Source organism: Pan troglodytes, chromosome 10 (assembly GCF_028858775.2).
Source record: "Pan troglodytes isolate AG18354 chromosome 10, NHGRI_mPanTro3-v2.0_pri, whole genome shotgun sequence".
NCBI classification, from domain to species: Eukaryota; Metazoa; Chordata; class Mammalia; order Primates; family Hominidae; genus Pan; species Pan troglodytes.
The window spans coordinates 118,124,090-118,146,742 of NC_072408.2; the positions used below are offsets into that span (position 1 = coordinate 118,124,090).

Sequence of the window (22,653 nt, forward strand, 5' to 3'; positions counted from 1 at the left end):
CAGCAAATATTATCATTATTACCTCCCTGTTGCAGTTCTGCGCTGTCACAAATGACTCTGCTGGTCTGGCTGTCCCTCCGTCTGCTGTGGGGGCTTCTTGCAGCCAGGGACCGAGTTCCATCCTCACACCCAGCACAGCGTAGACTGTGGCTGACTGAGACCCTGGACTCCGGTTTCAAAGCCCTCTTCCATTTTTGTAGTGTCTGCTGCCCCCTGGTGGCTGCTCCGAGCAGGTGTCCTGAATCCCTCCAGTTGCCGCCAGGAGCCAAGATGTTTCCCAATGAATGGCCCTCCCTCCTGCCTGGTCCCCGGGAGGGGTGAGGGGATAAGGGATTTACCCGGCTACCCTGCCCCACCTGTAAAATCCCCTGAGCCTAATTTCCCTCTTGGTCAGTTCCAGTAGCGAGAGAGATGCAAGACAGAGAAGGATGTAATCATGCAGTAAACATTTATTAAGCACCTACTGTGGTCTAGACACAGATTTCAGATATGGGTGAGACATGATATGGAGATGAAAAGAACCATGAGAAATAACTAGCCAGGGCCAGGCGTGGCGGCTAACTCCTGACCTCGTGATCCACCTGCCTCGGCCTCCCAAAGTGCTGGGATTACAGGCATGAGCCACCGTGCCCAGACCATCTTCTCATCAGGGCCTCTGGGAGGCCAAGGCTGAGGCGGGCAGATCACCTGAGGTCAGGAGTTTGAGACTAGCCTGGACAACATGGTGAAACCCCGTCTCTGCTAAAAATACAAAAATTGGCTGGGCATGGTGGTAGGTGCCTGTAATCCCAGCTATTTGGAGGCTGAGGCAGGAGAATTGCTTGAACCTGGGAGGCAAAGGTTGCAGTAAGCGGAGATCACACCGCTACACTCCAGCCTGCGCAACAAGAGCAAAACTCAGTCTAAAAAAAAAAAAAAAAGAAACCCCGTCTCCTCTAAAAATACAAAAATTAGCTAGGTGTGGTGGCACACACCTGTGGTCCCAGCTACTCAAGAGGCTGAGGCAGGAGGATCACCTGAGCCCAGGAGGCAGAGGTTGTAGTGAGCCGAGATCTCATCACTACACTCCAGCCTGGGTGAGAGTGAGATTCTGTCTCAAAAAAAAAATAATAGAAAAAGAGATAACTAGCCAAAGTCTCCCACTAAACCAACAGGACAACTGAGGCCAGGGAGGGAAGACATGAGTTCAGTTACACAGAGACAGAGGGAAACCCCAGGTCTCTCACCTCTTTATACAGCACTTTCTCCTGGGGGTCAGAAGCAGGCACCAGGGCAATGTCAAATACAGCATCGCAGCAGAGGAAAACGTTTGCTCTCCATGGGCCAGCCAGTAGCCTTATATTCAGGGTCTAGGAGTTCAGCAAGAGGAAAAATACAAAGGTTATTGCCCCATACCCCTGGCAAAAAAAATGAATGCTAAGCAGTGGGCACATGAGCCGCTGCCAGGGAGGAAATGAATGTGACTAACTGCTCAATCACGAGTTCTGCTTCTGGGATTGGAAGGAAATGTCCAGAATGGGGACAGGGGTTTATATATAAGCTGTTCCATCATTGTTCATAAGAGTGACAAACTGGAAACAAAACAACCTAAGTGTCCAGCAGTGGGGGATCTGGTAAGTAAAGCAGATAATATCCCTTTAGCAGCATGTGCAGCCCTTAAAGGTAGAACTTTTAATGATAAGAAAAAATGGGGCCGGGCACAGTGGCTCACGCCTGTATAATCCCAACACTTTGGAAGGCCAAGACAGATGGATCACTTGAGTTCAGGAATTGGAGACCACCCTGGACCACATGGCAAAACCCCATCTCTACTAAAAATACAAAAATTAGCCAGGCATGGTAGTAGGAACCTGTAATCCCAGCTACTCAGGAGGTTGAGGCAGGAGAACCACTTGAACCTGGAAAGCAGAGGTTGCAGTGAGCCGAGATCGCGCCATTGCACTCCAGCCTGGGCAACAGAGCAAGTCTCGGTCTCAAAAAAAAAGAAAAAATTTAGCTGGGCATAGTGGCAAATGCATGTAGTCCCAACTACTTGAGAGGCTGAGGCAGGAAGATCGCTGAAACCCAGGAATTTGAGACTAGCCTGGGCAACATACCAAGACCCTGTCTCCAAAAAAGAAAAAAAGAAAAAAAACACTCATGTTGATACTAAATGGGGACAAACCAGACTACACTTCCACATATTGAGTATGATCATGCGATGCATGTAGTTTAGAAAACAGACTGGAAGGGAATACATGAGAATATTTCACGTGGTTGCCCCTAAGAGACAGTAAGGGTGACTTTCATTTTGATCTTGACTTTTTGTGCTTTTTTTTGCATGCTCCTCTGTGCTCCCATAGTAGGCAAGTATGAGTTTTTTTTAATCGAGGTAAAATTCTCATAACATAAAATTAAGCTTTTTTTTTTTGAGACAGAGTTGTGCTCTTGTTGCCCAGACTGGAGTGCAGTGGCGCGATCTCGGCTCACCACAACCTCCGCCTCCTGGGTTCAAGCGATTCCGCCTCAGCCTCCCGAGTAGCTGGGATTACAGGCATGTGCCACCACACCCGGTTAATTTTTTTTTTTTTAATTTTTAGTAGAGACGGGGTTTCTCCGTGTTGGTCAGGCTGGTCTCAATCTCCTGACCTCAGATGATCCGCCTGCCTCAACCTCCCAAAATGCTGGGATTACACGCTTGAGCCACCGCGCCCGGCACTTTTTTTTTTTTTTTTTGACAGAGTCTTTTGCTCTGTCGCCCAGGCTGGAGTGCAGTGGTGTGATCTCGGCTCACTGCAACCTCCACTTCCCAGGTTCAAGCAATTCTCCTGCCTCAGCCTCCTGAGTAGCTGGGATTACAGGTGCGTGCCACCACGCCCAGCTAATTTTTGTATTTTTAGTAGAGACGGGGTTTCACCACGTTGGCCAGACTGGTTTCAAATTCCTGAGGTCAAGTGATCGGCCTGCCTCAGTCTCCCAAAGTGCTGGGATTACAGACGTGAACCACCACGCCCGGCCAAAATTAACCATTTTAAAGTGTACAATTCAGTAGTAGTTAGTACAGTCAGTGTTATGCAACCATCATCTCTCTCCAGTTCACACATGTTCATCACCCCAGAAGGAAACCCTATACCCATTAAGCAGCGCTTCTCCATTCCACTCTCCCCCCAGCCCCTGGCAACCACTGATCTGCATCCTGTTTCTGTGGATTGACCTGTTCTGCACATTTTGTGTAAATGGAATCATATCATATGTGCTACCTTGCGTCTGGCCTCTTTCACTCAGCCCCATGTTTGTAAGGCTTATTCCTGTTGTAGCCCCTGTTAGTGCTTCATTCCTTTTTATGACAAAATAATGTTCCATTGCTATATTACTTTTTAATTGGAAAAGCAATGAAAATTATTTTTAATGGGTCTAAGAGGACCCACTAGGATGAAAACTACACAGAGATAATGAAGAAGGGGTTACATTGATCTGGCTTTCTGCAGAGCTAGAGAGACTCTGGTGTCGGGAATGCTTCTCTGAGGGCAGAGGGAAGCACCTTTTCATTTACTGGTTAATTGTCATTCCTCAGGGCACAGATCCATCTATTATCCTTGGTTCATGACACACTCTCAGGGCTGCCGCCTGCATGGCCTTCTCCCGGGTGTGTGTGTGTATGTGTGTACACACGTGCATATATATGTGTATATATGTGTGTGTATATTCATGCATTCATTCATTCGTTCACTCATGTAAATGACAGAATGAACCTCTGGGAACATATTGCCCAACCCAAGATTTAGAAAATTCCCAATAACTGAGATCTGGCATTTTCCTCCCCATCCCACCCCTGCCTTCCTCTCCCAGAGATGTCTTTCATCCTAAAATTTTGTCCTGTTGTTCCTTTGTGTTTGCCATTTGTAGAAAAGGTTTTTCACTAAATCATATAGTGTTTATGTTATTTGTTATGGAACTTGATAGAAAACACGTGATACCGACCGGGCGCGGTGGCTCACACCTGTAATCCTAGCACTTTAGGAGGCCAAGGTGGGCAGATCATTTGAGCTCAGGAGTTTGAGACCAGCCTGGCTAACATGGTGAAACCCGATCTCTACTAAAAATACAAAAAAAAATTAGCCAGGCCTGGTGGCGAGTGCCTGTACTCCCAGCTACTCGGGAGGCTGAAGCAAGAGAATTGCTTGAACCTGGGAGGCAGAAGTTGAGGTGAGCTGAGATCACGCCACTGCACTCCAGCCTGGGCAACAGAACAAGACTCAGTCAAAAAAAAAAAGAAAAAAGAAAACGTGATACTGAGTGCCATCTTATTGGACTTGTTTTTGTTGTTGTTGTTGTTATTGTTGTTGTTTTTTGAGATAGGCTCTCACTCTGTTGCCCAGGCTGGAGTGCAGTGGTGCAAACATGGCTCACTGCCACCTCGACCTCCCAGGATCAAGTGATCCTCCTGCCTCAGCTGGGACCGTAGGCATACACCACCATGCCTGGCTAATTTTTTTTTTCTTTTTTTTTTCTTTTTTTCACTTTTTTGTAGAGTCAGGGTCTCATTTTGTAGCCTAGGCTGGTCTTCAGCTCCTGGGCTCCAGTAATCCTCCTGCCTCACCCTCCCAAAGTGCTGGGATTATAAGCATAAGCCACTGCTCCCAGCCTTCACCTGCTTTTTTCACTCAATATTATGTTATTAGGATTCACACAAAGGGCACGGTAGCTCATACCTGTAGTCCTAGCTACTCGGGAGGCTGAGGCAGGAGAACCACTTGAGCCCAGGAGTTTGAGACCACAGAGAGCTATGATCGCACCTGAGATCGAGCCACTGCACTCCAGCCTGGGAAGCATAGCAAGACCACATCTCTTTTTAAAAAAAAAAAAAGATTCATATCTGATTTTGCATGAGGACTTCCTTTTTCACTGCTGCATAGTGTTCCATTGTGTGATCATCCCACTATTTTTTTTTTCTAGAGATGGATGTCTCATTCTGTCACCCAGGTCGGAGTGCAATCTTGGTTCACTGCAGCCTCGAATTCCCAGGCTCAAGCAATGCTCCCAACTCAGACCCTGAGGTACAGGTGTGAGCCACCACGCCTGGCTAATTTTTGTATTTTTTGCAGAGACTGAGTTTTGCCATGTTGCCCAGGCTGGTCTCGAACTCCTAAACTCAGACAATTTGACTGCCTCAGCCTCCCAAAGTGCTGGGATGACAGGTGTGAGTCACTGTGCCTGGCCCATCCCACTGTTTTTGATCCATTCTCTGCATGGGCATTTGGATTCATTGCTATTAGAACAAGTGAAGGGCTGGGCACAGTGGCTCGAGCCTGTAATCCCTACACTTTGGGAGGCTGAGGAGGGCAGATCACTTGAGCCCAGGAGTTTGAGACCACCCTGGGCAATATGGCAAAACCCCGTCTCTACAAAAAATACAAAAATTAGCTGAGCATGGTGGCACATGCTTGTAGTCCCAGCACTTTGGGAGGCCCAGGCAGGAGAATCACTTGAAGCCAGGAGTTTGAAACCAGCCTGGGCAACATGGCAAGACCCCATCTCTATGAAAGAAAGGAAGGAAGAAAGGGAAGGGAAATGAGGAAGGAAAGAAATATTTTTAAAGAATTTTTTTTTTAAAACAGAACAAGTGAACAAGCCACTTTTCTGTGCCTTCGTGTTTTCTTTGTCTTTGAACATTTGCTTGGTTGGATCATTGCCTATGTAAAAGTCAGGTCAGGCCGGGCACTGTGGTTCATGCCTGTCATCTCAGCACTTTGGGAGGCTGAGGGGTAGATCACTTGAGCTCAGGAGTTCGAGACCAGCCTGACCAACATGGCAAAACCCTGTCTCTACTAAAGCTAAATAGCTGGGCATGGTGGTGCACACCTGTAATCCCAGCTACTCAGGAGGCTGAGGTAGGAGAATTGCTGGAAGTGGGGAGGCAGAGGTTGCAGTGAGCTGAGATCGTGCCATTGCACTCCATCCTGGGCAACAGAGTGAGACTCCATCTCAAAACAAAACAAAACAAAAGTCAGGTCTGTGTTTGCACTGCATTATCCGCATGAGCATGTTCTCTGCATATGCCAAAACCTCACTGTCAACCGAATTTTGGGTGGCTGCCTAATATTCTGCCACAGGGAGGGATCATAATTTAGTTAGCCAATCCCCAGTTGCTGGACACAGGTTGCCTGGACACCGTGCTGGCATCAACAGGGATGCTGTGAACATCGTCCCCTGCATGACGAGCCCTGACCCTGGGCCTCGGGCCGTCCTGTCCCCCTCCCCGCAGGCGAGCCCAAGACCTCGGTGGCCCCACTGAGCATCGCCAACGGCACGGCCCCCGCCAGCACCTCGGAGGACGCCATCAAGAGCATCCTGGAGCAGGCACGCCGTGAGATGCAGGCGCAACAGCAGGCGCTGCTGGAGATGGAGGTGGCGCCCAGGGGCCGCTCGGTGCCCCCCTCGCCCCCGGAGCGGCCATCGCTGGCCACCGCGAGCCAGAACGGGGCCCCGGCCTTGGTGAAGCAGGAGGAGGGCGGCGGGGGCCCCGCGCAGGCGCCGCTCCCGGTCCTGTCCCCCGCCGCCTTCGTGCAGAGCATCATCCGCAAGGTCAAGTCCGAGATCGGCGACGCCGGCTACTTCGACCACCACTGGGCCTCCGACCGCGGCCTGCTCAGCCGCCCCTACGCCTCCGTGTCGCCCTCGCTGTCCTCCTCCTCCTCCTCTGGCTACTCTGGCCAGCCCAACGGCCGCGCCTGGCCCCGCGGGGACGAGGCCCCTGTGCCCCCCGAGGACGAGGCGGCGGCAGGGGCGGAGGACGAACCCCCCAGGACGGGCGAGCTCAAGGCTGAGGGCGCGACGGCCGAGGCGGGCGCGCGGCTGCCCTACTACCCGGCCTACGTGCCGCGCACCCTGAAGCCCACCGTGCCGCCGCTGACCCCCGAGCAGTACGAGCTGTACATGTACCGTGAGGTAGACACGCTGGAGCTCACCCGCCAGGTCAAGGAGAAGCTGGCCAAGAACGGCATCTGCCAGAGGATCTTCGGGGAGAAGGTGAGTGCAGGGCGGGCCCCCGGTGTCTGGGCTCTGGGAGGAGATGTCGGAGAAGTAGGATGCCCACCCAAGCAGGCTGGCGGGACCCCAGGGGCCCAGGCCCTTCATTCCTGAGTCCTGCTGTCCCTGGGTCCCGCAGGAAGGAGGGCCACTGTTCTGCTCCGTGGTTGTTAAAACCAGGAAATGCTTCCATCCTGGCCAGCAAACAGCCACTTAACTCCCCTCCTCCAGGACCCTCCAGATCGCCTGAGGTCCAGCCACTAAAGGGTTAAGTGGCAGGACTTGGTGGCTCACGCCTGTAATCCCAGCACTTTGGGAGACGGAGGTGGGAAGATCTCTTGAGCCCAGAAGTTTGAGACCAGCCTGGCCAACGTGGTGAAACCCCGTCTCTACTAAAAAATACAAAAATTAAGCTGGGCATGGTGGCTCACACCTGTAATCCCAGCACTTTGGGAGGCTGAGGCGGGCAGATCATGAGATCAAGAGATCAAGACCATCCTGGCCAACATGGTGAAACCCCATCTCTACTAAAAATACAAAAATTAGCTGGGCTTGGTGTCCTGTGCCGGTATAGTCATGGCTACTTAGGAGACTGAGGCAGGAGCATCACTTGAACCTGGGAGGCAGGGGTTGCAGCGAGCCAAGATCTCGCTACTGCGCTCCAGCCTGGGTGACAGAACGATACTCCATCTCAAAAGAAAAAAAAAAAGTGTTTGGGAGCAGCCTGGGCAATGTAGCAAGACCCCCATCTCTACAAAATAAAAAAAATTAGCCAAGTGTGGTGGTGCACAGCTACTCAGGAGGCTGAGGTGGGAGAATTGCTTGAACCCAGGTGGTCGAGGCTACAGTGAGCCATGATCACACCAGTGCACTCCAGCCTGGGCAACAGAGCAAGACCTCATCCCCCCAAAAATAAATAAAATTTTAAAAAGAATGGGTTAAATAAAGCTCACCCCAGCCAGGGGACCTCAGTGTTTCCTGATTGGTTGGTGCCCCTGCAATGCCAGTTTTAAGTGTCACCTCTACCTTTAGCAAGGGAATAGGCAAAGGGCCAAGCAAGCTCGGAGGAGGGAGAAATGACTTAAGTGGGAGGTCAGGGAAGGCTTCCTGGAGGAGGGGGGCACTGAAGGATTTTTACATGTAGGGACATTAGGGAGGGTACTGGAGGGGAAGGGCACAGCAACAGCACATGGCAGGCACCTATGAGGAACAACTGAAGGCCGCCTGGACTCCAACAGAGGGGAGGGGAGGGGATGGGAGGCTGGGCATGGTGGCTCACGCCTATAATCCCAACACTGTGGGAGGCTGAGTTGGGTGGATCACTTGAGGTCAGGAGTTCGAAACCAGCCTGGCCAATGTGGCAAAACCCCATCGCTACTAAAAATACAAAAATTAGCCAGACGTGCACCAGCCTGGTACAAGTCCCAACTACTAAGGAGGCTGAGGCAGGAGAATCATTTGAACCTGGGAGGCGGAGTTTGCAGTGAGCTGAGATGGTGCCACTGCACTCCATCCTGGGCGACAGACAAAGCGAGACTCTGCCTCAAAAAAAAAAAAAAAAGGTTGGGGAGGAGAGTGAGGGCCAGGCCCATGTCCCAGGGGCCTGCTGACCTACCCCCCTGGCCCGCCCCTCGCAGGTGCTGGGCCTGTCACAGGGCAGCGTGAGCGACATGCTGTCCCGGCCGAAGCCATGGAGCAAGCTGACGCAGAAGGGGCGGGAGCCCTTCATCCGCATGCAGCTGTGGCTCTCTGACCAGCTCGGCCAGGCAGTGGGCCAGCAGCCTGGTGCCTCCCAGGGTGAGTGCGGGCAGGAGCATCTCAGGGGGTGCTGGCAAACTTCCCACCTGCGCAGTGGCGCGTCCGCCTGGCTTTACTGCCCGAGTCTACCTATCTCTCCCTCCCCACTGCCCTGGCTTTCATCCCAGTCACTGTCATGGCTGCACTGGAACATGGCGGGGGGTCCTGGGGTTTCTCTGCTCCCCTTTCTTCCTTCCTCCAACCAGAGGGAGGCTTCTAGAAGCCGCATGCCTGATGCACTGGGTCCTGGCTTTAAGCCTCCAAGTGGCTCCATGGTGCTCAGAGCAGGTGGAGAATGTGTTTTGCATGTGGAGTCCCACATGTGGAATTGCTCATCGATCTCAGCTCTGTTTCCTGAAGACCTAGCGTGCAGCCTCAGACTCCTTCTTAGCACAGGGCCTTGGGCAGTGCCACCCAGCTGTCCATGATGGCACGAGCAGGCTGGAGTGTCAGCTTTGCCAGGGTGAGGAAATGGAGGCTCAGAGGGATGCCCAAAGTCCCAGAGTCTGGAAGTGCTAGGGGGAGCCCCAGCTCCCTGCCGCTGTGGGGACCAGCGGATAAGTCTGCCAGGACCCTGGTGAGGCACCTACCCGGGCCCTGCACTGGAATGAGGGCATGTGACTGCAAGGACAGGACATCAGACCTGCCCACTGAGAAGGGCAGAGACCAGGGGAGGCCAGACCCTGAGTCCAAGGATCTGAGCTCAGTCTTGTCAATAGGACAAAACCATATCTCAGGTTCACAGAAACGAGCCAGGTCAGCAGGCCCATATCAACAGGAATATGGACTGGAAACATAATGTCAAGTGACAAAAGCCTCCATCCCAGTGACAGTGCTTACCATAGAAGCTAACACCTACAGGATGAGACTGCACACTGGTGTAGCTGTATGGCTGCAGACTTATGCATTAATATTTAAAAAGAGGCTGAGGACAGGCATGGGGGCTCACGCCTGTAATCCCAGCACTTTGGGAGGCTGAGGCTGGAGGATCTCTTGAAGCCAGGAGTTCAAGATTAGCCTGGGCAATAGAGGGAGACCGTGTCTCTACAAAATATAAAAATAATCAGCCGGAATGGTACGCACCTGTGGTCCCAGCTACTCGGGAGGCTGAGGCAGGAGGATCACTTGAGCTGTGATCATCCCACTGCACTCCGGCTTGGGTGACAGAGTAAGACCTTGTCTCAGAAAAAAGGAGGCCGAGCACAGTGGCTCACGCCTGTAATCCCAATACTTTGGGAGGTGAAGGCAGGAGGATCTCTTGAAGCCTGGAGTTTGAAATCAGCCTTGGCAACATGGCGAAACCTCATCTCTACAAATAAAAAATTAGCCGGGTATGGTAGCATGTGCCTGTAAGGGTGAGGCAGGAGGATCGCTTAAGCCCAGGAGTTCGAGGCTGCAGTGAGCTATGATCATGCCACTGCAGTGCATCTCACACTGCACTGGGCAAGTGAGACCATCTCTAAAAGAATTAATAAAATGAAATGTATAGGCCGGGTGTGATGGCTCACACCTGTAATCCCAGCACTTTGGGAGGCCAAGGCAGGTGGATCACAAAGTCAGGAGTTCGAGACCAGTCTGGCCAACATGGTAAAACCCCGTCTCTACTAAAAATACAAAAAATTAGCTGGAAATGGTGGTGCGCACATGTAATCTTAGCTGCTTAGGAGACTGAAGCAGGAGAATCACGTGACCTGGGAGGCAGAGGTTGCAGTTGAACTGAGATCCTCACCGTTGCGCTCCAGCCTGGGCAACAGTGTGAGACTCTGTCTCAAAAAAAAAAAAAAAGAAAGAAAGAAAGAAATGCATAAGGAGGCAGCCCCCCAGCTGGGGAGGGAGGTTGCACTGGGCAGGGAGGGGGCCAGGAAGAGGCAGGGCGTGGTGACTTTGCTCTGCACCTTTCCTATTCTTTTTTTTGTTTTGTTTTGTTTTGTTTTTGTTTTTGTTTTGAGACAGAGTCTTGCTCTGTTGCCCAGGCTGGAGTGCAATGGCATGATCTCGGCTCACTACAAGCTCTGCCTCCCGGGTTCAAGCGATTCTCCTGCCTCAGCCTCCCGAGTAGCTGGGGTTACAGGTGTGCGCCACCATGCCCAGCTAATTTTGTATTGTTAGTAGAGACAGGGTTTTCTCCATGTTGGTCAGGCTGGTCTTGAACTCCTGACCTCAGGTGATCCACCCACCTTGGCCTCCGAAGGTGCTGGGATTACAGGCGTGAGCCACAGCACCTGGCCCTTTCCTGTTTCTTTAAAACAAGAAGGAAGATTGGAAGTGACGGGGGTGAAGTGTCAGCATCGATTATGGTGATGGGTGGAAGGGAGGGGAGGACTTATATATTGTTGTCTGTATATTTCTATATGTTTTTAATAGTTTATAAATACAATGATTTAAAAACTCCTCTCTATAAGGCTGTAACGAGGATTAAAAGCAGCCATGCTGGCCGGGTGGGGTGCCTCATGCCTGTAATCCCAGCACTTTGGGAGGCTGAGGCAGGCAGATCACAAGGTCAGGAGATTGAGACCATCCTGGCTAACTCGGTGAAACCCGTCTCTACTAAAATTACAAAAAAAAAAAAAAAATTATCCGGGCGTGGTGGCAGGCGCCTGTAGTCCCAGCTACTCAGGAGGCTGAGGCGGGAGAATGGTGTGAATCCGGGAGGCAGAGCTTGCAATGAGCCGAGATCGTGTCACTGCACTCCAGCCTGGGTGACAGAGCGAGACTCCATCTCAAAAGAAAAAAAAAAAGCAGCCATGCTAATGCTAATGACCGCTGCCACTTACCACACATAGCACCAAGTAGTCGAAGTGCTTTGTCCTGTAATCTTCATATCAGTCTCCACCAAAGGGACTGTTTATCATTTCCATTTCACAGATGAGGAAATCCAGGGGCACGGTAGTGCAGTGACTTGCCCAAGGCCATCATCCAGTGAGTGGCAGAGCTAGGATGAGCACCCTGGGCTGTGGGCCATCAGGCTTCCTGCCCCCTAGGGTCCCCAAATGTGTCTACCCCAGAGCCTACCTGGGAAAAGACTTCCATCCTTTTTTGTTTATAGTGTTGTGGTGGTGAGGGGTTGGTTATAGTGTTGTGGTGGGGGAGGGGTGGGTTTGTTTTATAGTGTTGTGGTGGAGGAGGGGTTGGTTTTGTTTATAGTGTGGTGGTGGGGGAGGGGTTGGTTTTGTTTATAGTGTTGTGGGGGAGGGGTTGGTTTTGTTTATAGTGTTGTGGTAGGGGAGGGGTGGGTTTTGTTTATAGTGTTGTGGTGGGGGAGGGGTTGGTTTTGTTTTATAGTGTTGTGGTGGGGGAGGGGTGGGTTTTGTTTATAGTGTTGTGGTAGGGGAGGGGTTGGTTTTGTTTATAGTGTTGTGGTGGGGGAGGGGTTGGTTTTGTTTTATAGTGTTGTGGTGGGGGAGGGGTTGGTTTTGTTTATAGTGTTGTGTTGGGGGGTGGGTTTTGTTTATAGTGTGGTGGGGGAGGGGTGGGTTTTGTTTATAGTGTTGTGGTGGAGGAGGGGTGGGTTTTGTTTATAGTGTTGTGGTGGAGGAGGGGTGGGTTTTGTTTATAGTGTTGTGGTGGAGGAGGGGTTGGTTTTGTTTTATAGTGTTGTGGTGGACGAGGGGTTGGTTTTGTTTATAGTGTTGTGTTGGGGGGTGGGTTTTGTTTATAGTGTTGTGGTGGGGGAGGGGTTGGTTTTGTTTATAGTGTTGTGGTGGGGGAGGGGTTGGTTTTGTTTATAGTGTTGTGGTGGGGGAGGGGTGGGTTTTGTTTATAGTGTTGTGGTGGGGGAGGGGTGGGTTTTGTTTTATAGTGTTGTAGGGGAGGGGTGGGTTTTGTTTATAGTGTTGTGTTGGGGGGTGGGTTTTGTTTTATAGTGTGGTGGGGGAGGGGTTGGTTTTGTTTATAGTGTGGTGGTGGGGGAGGGGTTGGTTTTGTTTATAGTGTGGTGGGGGAGGGGTGGGTTTTGTTTATAGTGTTGTGGTGGGGGAGGGGTGGGTTTTGTTTACAGTGTTGTGGTGGGGGAGGGGTGGGTTTTGTTTATAGTGTTGTGGTGGGGGAGGGGTGGGTTTTGTTTATGGTGTTGTGGGGGAGGGGTGGGTTTTGCTTATAGTGTTGTGGTAGGGGAGGGGTGGGTTTTGTTTATAGTGTTGGGGTGGGGGAGGGGTGGGTTTTGTTTTATAGTGTTGTGGTGATGGAGGGGGTTGGTTTTTGGTTTTTTGAGACATAGTCTCACTCTGCCACCCAGGCTGGAGTGGTGAGCCACTGCGCCTGGTCTGTGGTGTTAGGTTTTAACTAACTTTTTTACTGTAGTAAAATTCACATAACAGCTGGGCACCGTGGCTCACACCTGTAATCCCAGCACTTTGGGAGGCCGAGGCGGGCCAATCACTTGAGCCCAGGAATTTGAGACCAGCCTGGCCAACATGGAGAAACCCCGTCTCTCCTAAAAGTACAAAAATTAGCCGGGTGTGGTAGCACACATCTGTAATCCCAGCTACTCGGGAGGCTAAGGCGAGAGGATCGCTTGAACCCAGGAAGCGGAGGTTGCAGTGAGCCGGATGGCACCACTGCACTGCAGCCTGGGTGACAGAGTGAGACTCTGTCTCAAACAAAGAAACAAACAAACAAAAATCACATAACGTAAAATGTACCTTTTAAACCATTTTTGAAGTATACAATTCAGTGGATCTAATACATGCACAATGCGTGTGACCATCACCTCTGTCTAATTCCAGAATATTCCCACCGCCCCAAAAAGGAACCCCATACCCATCCAGCAGTCATTGCCCATCCTCCTTCCCCCCAGCTCCTGGAATTCCGCTTTCTTTCTGTCTGGATTTGCCTCTTCTGAATGTTTCACATAGATGGAATCCTGTACTACTTGGCCTTCTGTGGCTGGCTTCTTTCAGTTAACGTGTTTTCAAGGCTCATACAGGCTGTAGTATGCATCAGAATTTCCTTCCTTTTTTATGGCTAAATGATATTCCGTTGTATGGATAGACCCCATTTTGACTATTTTGAATAATGCTCCTATGAAAATTTGTGTACATATTTGTGTTTGAACCCCCATTTTCAGTTCTTCGAACATATATCTAGGAGTACAGTTGGCTAGATCATATGGTAACTCTTGTGTTTAACTTACTGAGGAAGTTCAAAGGGTTTCTGTTTCTCCAGGTCCTTACCAACATGGGTTATCTCCCATTTGTTGACACTAGCCATCCTGGTGGGTGTGTAAGTGGTATTTCACTGTAGTTTTTATTTGCATTTCCCCAATGTCTGATTGTTTTGGTTTTAGATTTTATTGTCATGGAAGGATTTGACCACAGGTAGGATAGAGGTAAGCAGAGAAGATGGAGAATGGTGTTCCTTGTGGAAGGAATGGCACAGGCAGCGGCTAGGAGGTGGGACCATGCACGGCCTGGGAAGGGATGTGAGTAGAGGTGGCGGGGTCCCCTGCTCTCCCAGAATAGGAAGCCAAGGCTAGGCACAGTGCCTCACACCTGTAGTCCCAGGACTTTGGGAGGCTAAGGCAGGCGGATCACTTGAGGTCAGGAGTTTGAGACCAGCCTGACCAACATGGCAAAACCCCTTCTGTACGAAATTACAAAAATACAAAAATCAGCTGGGCATGGTGGCAGGTGCCTGTAGTCCCAGCTACTCAGGAGGCTGAGGTATGAGGATGCTTGAGCCTAGGAGGTCAAGGCTGCAGTGAACTGGAGTGAGTGCATTCCAGTCTGGACAATAGAGCGAGACCCTGTCTCAAAAACAATAATAATAATAATGAGGGAATCAGGCCTGGAGGTGGCTACTGTAGCTGCTGGCCCTAGGGAGAGAGGTGATGGCAGAGCCACCCTCACAGCCTCTGCTTGTTCATAACCCACTGGGCCTGGAAGCAAAAGGGTGTATCCATTGCCCACAAAGTCCCACAGAGTCTGGCTGTGGGGCTGGGTGTCAGGACCTGTCCAAGCCCCGCTTGTGTATGCCCTGGCCACTGGGGCGGGCAGGGACCGGCACTGGAACCCTGACCATACCTGTTACTGAAGTTGAGCCAGATGCCATGGGAGGGTTATAAAGCACGCCCTTATCCCCACGTCCACTGCCAGGCGCAGCCCTGGGTATAATCAGCGCTACCTACCGTGGCAGCATCAGTATTCCAGACCCTTCCATCCGAGGTTTCTCAGAATTCTCAAGCAGTCAAGGAAGCCCTGTCCTGTCCCCATACACAGTCCCTGTCTTCCCTCTGTCTCTCTCTTGGTCTCTGTCTCTCTCCTCCAATTTCTTTTGTGTGTGTGTGTGTGTGTGTGTGTGTGTGTGTGTGTGTGTGTGTGTGAGACAGAGTCTCACTCTGTCGCCCAGGCTGGAGTGCAATGGTGTGATCTCGGCTCACTGTAACCTCCGGCTCCTGGGTTCAAGCAATTCTCCTGCCTCAGTCTCCGAAGTAGCTGGGATTACAGGCACCCAACTAATTTTTTGTATTTTTAGAAGAGACAGGTTTTGCCATGTTGGCCAGGCTGGTCTTGAACTCCTGACCTCAGGTGATCCACCCACCTTGGCCTCCCAAAGTGCTGGGATTACAGGCATGAGCTACTGCACCCAGTCACCTCCAGTGTCTTCTTTCTGTTTTTCTCACTCTGCATTTTTTTGATTCACCTATCTCTCTCTCTCTCTTTCTCTCTCTCTCTCTCCCCCCCTCCCCCTCTCCCTCTCTCCCTCTCCTCCCCCCACCCCACTCTCTCTCTCCCCCTGCCTCTCTCACCATCTCTCTCCCCCTCTGTTTGCTCTGTCTCTTCCTCCCTGACCCTCCCTGTCCCTCCAGTGCTCTCTTTTCATCTCTCTTGCACCATCCCTATCTCTCCAGGAGAGAGAGATTTCCCAGGATCTGGAACTTTCTGTAGTAAAATAAGGAAAGTCGCGGGCAGACTGGGATGGGTTGGTCACTCTGCTCTCTCTCCTGTCCCCAGCTGCCCACAGCCCTGTCTGGCACCCCACCCACAAGCCCAGCAAGGCAAGAAGACCCTGCCTCTCCCTGTCGTCGCCTCCCTCTCCAGATAACCCAGTTGTTCACATGTGACTCCCCCAGCCCTGTAATTAGCACAGTCTTCCTGATAGAGATAATTTCTGAATCTTTCCATCACTTCGTCAGAAGCGATTCTCAGTCAGAGGAGTCAGAAAGGCGGGGTTCTCCCTGGGGGAGTGGGATTGGGGGGGTGGCTGTGTTCTTTCCTGCCAATCATCTCCATGTCATCCTGTTCGCTTCGCTTCTTGGCCCTCTAGGTTGGGACATGGGTGCAGATAGTTTTCCAAGAGGGAGATGCCTTCAAAGACCCTCAGTTTTTTGTGTTTTTTGTTTGTTTGTTTGTTTGTTTTTGAGGTGGAGTCTTGTTCTTTCACCTAGGCTGGAGTGCAGTGGCGCAATCCTGGCTCACTGCGACCTCTGCCTCCCAGGTTCAACCAATTCTCCTGCCTCAGCCTCCAGAGTAGCTGGGGCTACAGGTGTGTGCAAACACACCTGGCTAATTTTTTGTATTTTTAGTAGAGATGGGGTTTCACCATGTTGGCCAGGCTGGTCTCGAACCCCTGACCTCAGGTGATCCACCCGCGTTGGCCTTCCAAAGTGCAGGGATTACAGGCGTGAGCCACCATGCCCGGCCCAAAGACCGTCAGTTTTCCAGCTGGCCCCAGCCCCTCTCCTGCTGCCAACAGTGGGCAGACACCTAGGACAGACTCTCACTTTCCCAGACTGGCCCTCCCACACCAACATGGCATCAGTGTTGGTAACAGTGAGCCTGGAACATGCCCACGTCAGCCTTGGCATCACATGGATGCTACCTGAATGGCCAGGATCAGCTCACTTGGGGCTGGGGGCACAATAGACTTCTTGAGACCTCACGGTCACAAAGGGCCGTGATGCTGCTACTTCGAACTCAGGGGCTTCACCTTGCCCTCTTCAGGAGTACTCAGGGATCCTGGCTGAAATTACTCCATAGGCATCTGCCCAGAGCCCCTGCCCCACCCCCAGGCTCTGGGGACTCACCTGTGACTAACTTGTAGTCCTTGCCTTCAAGGGGCTCACAGTTGGTAGATGAGAGGACAGTGTTGGGCATAACCCAACCCCAGCTCAAGTCCTGACTTTGCCATTTATTGCTGTGTGATCTTGGACACGTTGTCTAACCTCTCTGAACCTCGGTTTCCTCACCCATAAAATGGGATGACATAGCACTTACCTCTTAGAGGTGTCATGAGGGTCACTTGAGATCATGAGCATTGGCCAGCCACAGTGACCCATGCCTGTAATCCCAACACTTTGGGAGGCCGAGGCAGGAGGATGACTTGAGCCCAGGAGTTTGATACCAGCCTGGGCCACATAGTGAAACCCTATCTCTATTTAAAAATACATATACATACATATATATATATATAAAGAGAGAGGGATCATAGGCATAAAGCACATAATACTACACTGGGCATGTAGTAAGTACTCAATAAAGGGAATTTATTAACATCATCATCATTGTCATCAGTAAGGAAGAGATCTGGCCCAAGCAAGAAATTATAGCAAACTGTGACAATATATATTCAAGGTGCTATTAGACCCCAAAAGTCTAATAGACCTCAGGGAAGGGACATTTAGGACTGGATCTTGAGGAATGCATAGGAGTTCAAGATTAGAAGGAAAGTCCTCAGGATGGCAAGACCAGCCTGAGCAAAGACATAGGGGTTTAGAGAGGAGCCTAGATGTTTGTGAAGGGGAGTGAGGGAAATGCTGTAGCTCCAGTTGTCAGGGACAAGGGAGTTCAGAGCCTTAATCACCAAGACAAGGTGATAGACATTTCTTGCGCAAGGGGCAATGGGGAGCCATTGATGATTCTGGAGCATAGGAGTGGTCTGATCCGAGTGACCAACTCACCCACGACAGAGAAGGAAGGAACCCATCCTGGGCTCAGGATGTCTCTTCTGAAAGTAAAGCTGTTGCTCCCCTTTCTTCCAGCTGTCATACATTTTAATGGTTATTTTAACAAGTTTCCAGCAGGTGGCAGTTGAATGCCTCAAGGAAGAGGCATCTTTTTCTAATTTGCTGGGATTAGGTGTGGCCAGTGCTGGGATTCCTAGACCCCACACCATGCTTGCCAACCCATTAGGGGTGCCTCCCTGGGGACGCTCCCACCTTTCCTGGTTTCTCAGGAGGCTCAGCTCACACTGGGACTCCCATGGGTGCCTCTAATGCCCCAGGAGGTGGAGGTGGTAGAGGAGGTGGAGGTGGGCCCTTGCCCCACGTTATCTCATGGAGGTCTCTCGATGGCCCCAAGTAGTATGTGTAATGCTACGTGTCTTATGGCCCCATTTAACAGATGGAAGGACGGAGGCTTGGCAAAGTCATCCACCCGAGATCACAAGCCCCAGATATCTTTCAAATCATTTTTCCAATATATAGTCACACAAAATGTCTTTTGAAAAATGAAAAATGGGCCCGGCATGGTAGTTTAAGCCTGTAATCCCAGTACTTTGGGGGGGCCGAGGAGGGTGGATCACTTGAGGTCAGGAATTCAAGACCAGCCTGGCCAATATGGTGAAACCCCATCTCTACTAAAAATACAAAAGTTAGCCGGGTGTGGTGGCAAACGCTTGTAATCCCAGCTATGGGGGAGGCTGAGGCAGGAGAATCACTTGAACCCAGGAGGCTAGGTTGCAGTGCGCCAAGATCATGCCACTGCACTCCAGCCTGGGCGACAGAGTGAGTGAGACTCCATCTCCAAAAAAAAAGAAAAATGAAAACTGTAGTTTAAAAATCTGTCTACCTTTTTTTTTTTTGGAAACAGAGTCTTGCTCTATTGCCCAGTCTGGAGTGCAGTGATGTGATCTCGGCTCTCTGCAAGCTCCGCCTCCCAGGTTCAAGCGATTCTGCTGCCTCAGCCTCCCGAGTAGCTGGGATTACAGGCATGTGCCACCATGCCCAGCTAATTTTTGTATTTTTTAGTAGAGACGGGGTTTCACCATTTGGCCAGGCTGGTCTCCAACTCCTGACCTTAGGTGATCCTCCCACCTTGGCCTCCCAAATTGCTGGGATTGTGGGCATGAGCCACTGCACCCGGCCCCAATCTAGCTTTTTAATGTGGCATTGCACCATGGACATCTTTTCATTACATTTTCTTTCATTGCCTCGGAAGAGCCCACTGCAGGGATCCCCCATATTTTATTCAGCCAATCTCCTGTGGTTGAACTTGTAGATCATTGCTGACTTCTTTAGTTGTTGCCGTTTATTTAACTTTTCGTTTTGAGGTAACTTCTAATTTACAGAAAAATTGAAACAGTAGAACAGCAAACTCCCTGCACTGTACCCAGTTTGAACAGTTATTAATTTTGCCACAATCGTGCTCTTTCTCTGCCATTTGAGGAATTCATTGACATCTTGTCCCTTTAGCCCTAAATGCTTCAACAAGTGCTTTCCAAAAACAAGAAATTTTACAGTGGTAAAATACTGGCATGTATCCCACCATCTATATTCAGGTTTCTTCAGTTGTCCCAATAATATCCTTTATGAGCTATATAAATTTTTAGATACAATATATAAATCTTGGCCAGGTGCTGTGGCTCACGCCTGCAATACCAGCACTTTGGGAGGCCAAGGCAGGTAGATCACTTGAGATCAGGAGTTTGAGACCAGCCTGGCCAACATGGTGGAACCCCGTCTCTACTAAGAATACAAAAAATTAGCCGGGTGTGGTGGCATGCACCTATAATCCCAGTGACTTAGGAGGCTGAGGCACAAGAATCTCTTGAACCCGTGAGGTGGAGGTTGCAGTGAGCCAAGATCATGCCACTGCACTTCAGCCTGGGTGAAGTTTTTTGAGACAGAGTGAAACTCTTGTCTCAAAAAAAGAAAAATGAGCCAGGCATGATGATGCACACCTGTGGTCCCAGCTACTTGGGAGGCTAAAGTGGAAGGATCACTTGAGCCCAGGAGGTCGAGGTTGCAGTGAGTTATCATCAAGCCACTGCACTCCATCCTGGGCAACACAGCAAGACCCTGTCTCAAAATGAATTAATTAAATAAAATATGTAAATTTCTTTTCCCTGTGCAGGATGAGATTCAAGATCACTTGTGTTTAGTTTTCATGTTTTGATTTCGACAGTTCTGCCTTTCTTTGTTTTCCAGTGTTGCCCTTTCTGAAGAGTAGAGGCTGTTATTTCCTGGACAGTCTGAGTTTGGTTGCCTGATGTTCCCTTGAAATCAGATTCAGGCTGTGTACTTGGGGCTGGGAATATCACAGAAGTGATGCCATGTCCTTCTCAGGCCATCCTCTCAGGAGGCCCATGTTGCTGACTTGCCCTGTGATTGGTGATAGTAACTTGGATCATTGGTTAAGATGGTATCCACCAGTGCCTGTAATCCCAGCTAGTCAGGAGGCTGACGCAGGAGAATCGCTTGAACCCGGGAAAGAGGTTGCAGTGAGCCGAGATCGCACCACTGCACTCCAGCCTGGGTGACAGAGAGAGTCCAACCAGGTCTCTGTACTGTAAAGTGGCTACTTTTCCCTTTGTAATTACTAAGCATCGGCCAGGTGTGGTGGCTCATGTCTGTAATCTCAGCACTTTGGGAGGCTGAGGCGGGTGGATCATGAGGTCAGGAGATCGAGACCATCCTGGCTAACATGGTGAAACCCCGTCTCTACTAAAGATACAAAAAATTAGCAGGGCGTAGTGGCGCATGCCTGTAGTCCCAGCTACTTGGGAGGCTGAGGCAGGAGAATCGCTTGAACCCGGGAGGCAGAGGTTGCAGTGAGCCGAGATCACACCACTGCACTCCAGCCTAGGCAACAGAGCGAGACTCCGTCTTAAAAAAAAAAAAAAAAAAAAAAATTGCTAAGCATCATGTGGGGAGATACTTGGAGACTTTGTAGAAATCCCAGTCCAGTCCTCATCAAACTTTCATCCACTAGTTTTAGCATCCAGGGTGGTCCCTACCTGAGCGATTATTACTACAGTGGTTGCAAAATGGGTGTTTGGCAACTCTTGGCTGTAAGAAGCAAGCCTCCCGAAAGTGGATGTGTCTGTGCCAGATTATAGTAACCACCTTCTCTTTCTCTGTGGCCCACAGCCAGTCCCACAGAACCAAGGTCCTCACCATCCCCACCCCCCAGCCCCACAGAGCCTGAGAAGAGCTCCCAGGAGCCGTTGAGCCTGTCCCTGGAGAGCAGCAAGGAGAACCAGCAGCCAGAGGGCCGCTCCAGCTCCTCGTTGAGCGGGAAGATGTACTCAGGCAGCCAGGCCCCAGGGGGCATCCAGGAGATCGTGGCCATGTCCCCCGAGCTGGACACGTACTCCATCACCAAGAGGGTGAAGGAGGTCCTCACAGACAACAATCTAGGTACGGAGCGGGTGGGAATCGGAGAGGCTGCCTCCCACCTGGGTTGGCTCCTACTTGCCTTGAAAAGGTGTCTGGAGCTGGGACCCAGTGGCTCATACCTGTAATTCCAGTGCTTTGGGAGGCCAGGGAGGGAGGATCGCTTGAGGCCAGGAGTTTGAGGCCAACCTGGGCAGCATAGCAAGATCTCATATCTTAAAAAAGCTTTTTAAAATTAGCTGAAAACTCCATGCATACAAACTTCACACGTGTTGGTGCATGCCTGTAGTCCTAGCAACTCAGGAGCCTGAGGCAGGAGAATCACGTGAACCCAGGAGTTTAAGGCTGCAGTGAGCTATGATCATGCCACTGCATGCCAGCCTGGGCAACAGAGCAAGACCTTGTCTGTAAAATAAATTAATGGCTGTGCATGGTGGCTCACACCTGTAATCCCAGCATTTTGGGAGGCCCAGGCAGGTGGATCATCTGAGGTCAGCAGTTCGAGATCAGCCTGGCCAACATGGTGAAACCTCGTCTCTACTAAAAATACAAAAAAATTAACCAGGCATGGTGGCACATGCCTGTAGTCCCAGCTACTTGGGAGGCTGAGGCAGGAGAATTGCTTGAACCTGGGAGGCAGAGGTTGCAGTGAGCCGGATCACACCACTGCACTCTAGCCAGGGCGACAGAGCGAGACCTCATCTCAAAAAAAAAATCAGTCAATCAGTAAAATAAAAAACAGGCTGGGCCCGGTGCCTCACGCCTGTAACCTCAGCACTTTGGGAGGCCAAGGCAGGCGAATCACCTCAGGTCAGGAGTTCCAGATCAGCCTGGCCAACATGGTGAAACCCCATCTCTACTAAAAATACAAAAAGTAGCCGGGTGTGGTGGCATGCACTTGGAATCCCAGCAACTCGGGAGGCTGAGGAGAATCGTTTGAATCCAGGAGGTGGAGGTTGCAGTGAGCCGAGATTGCACCACTGCACTCCAGCCTGGGCAACACAGTGAGACTCCATCTCCAAAAAAATAAAAAATAAAAAAGCTTCCTAAAATTAGCTGCAAACTTCATGCAAACAAACTTCACACATTGTGGTGAATGCCTATAGTCCTCAGGAAGCTGAGGCAGGAGGCCTGCACGAGCCCAGGAATTCAAGGCTGCAGTGAGCTATGATCATGCCATTGCACTCCAGCCTGGGCGACAGAGGAAGACCTTGTCTCTAAAAAAGTTAAATTAAAAAAAAAAAAAAGACAAAAGTGCCCACGGTGAGATCCCAGGGCACTGGAGTCAGCCCCAGGGCATCCAGGACCCTGTGTGAGGCATCTGGCTCTGACCTGGGTCTGGGATGGGACAAAGTGAATGCAGGTCTGAGAGGACCTGGAATTCTCAGCCCACGGCTTTAAAAACTTCCTTCCAGGAAGACGTGGAGAACCCCAATCACTGCGGAACTCCAGCTCAGTCCTCACCCAGGGCTGAAGTCTTTGCCCTCTTGGGCCACAGTGGAAAAATCTCTTCTAGG

General features: G+C 50.8%; 1 protein-coding gene across 8 annotated transcripts in view; it reads left to right on the forward strand.

Annotated features, from left to right (window-relative positions):
• Nucleotides 1-22,653, forward strand: part of CUX2 (cut like homeobox 2) — a 319,403-nt gene that overhangs the window by 282,389 nt on the left and 14,361 nt on the right. For 7 of the 8 annotated variants that reach the window (XM_016924219.4, XM_054663544.1, XM_016924221.3 and 4 more), the window contains 3 exons: nucleotides 6,245-7,008; nucleotides 8,646-8,805; nucleotides 20,891-21,160. In XM_016924219.4, the coding sequence (XP_016779708.2) occupies nucleotides 6,245-7,008; nucleotides 8,646-8,805; nucleotides 20,891-21,160 (1,194 nt within the window). The remainder of the gene's footprint in view (nucleotides 1-6,244; nucleotides 7,009-8,645; nucleotides 8,806-20,890; nucleotides 21,161-22,653) is intronic. The other variant, XM_016924220.4, reaches the window with a different exon arrangement.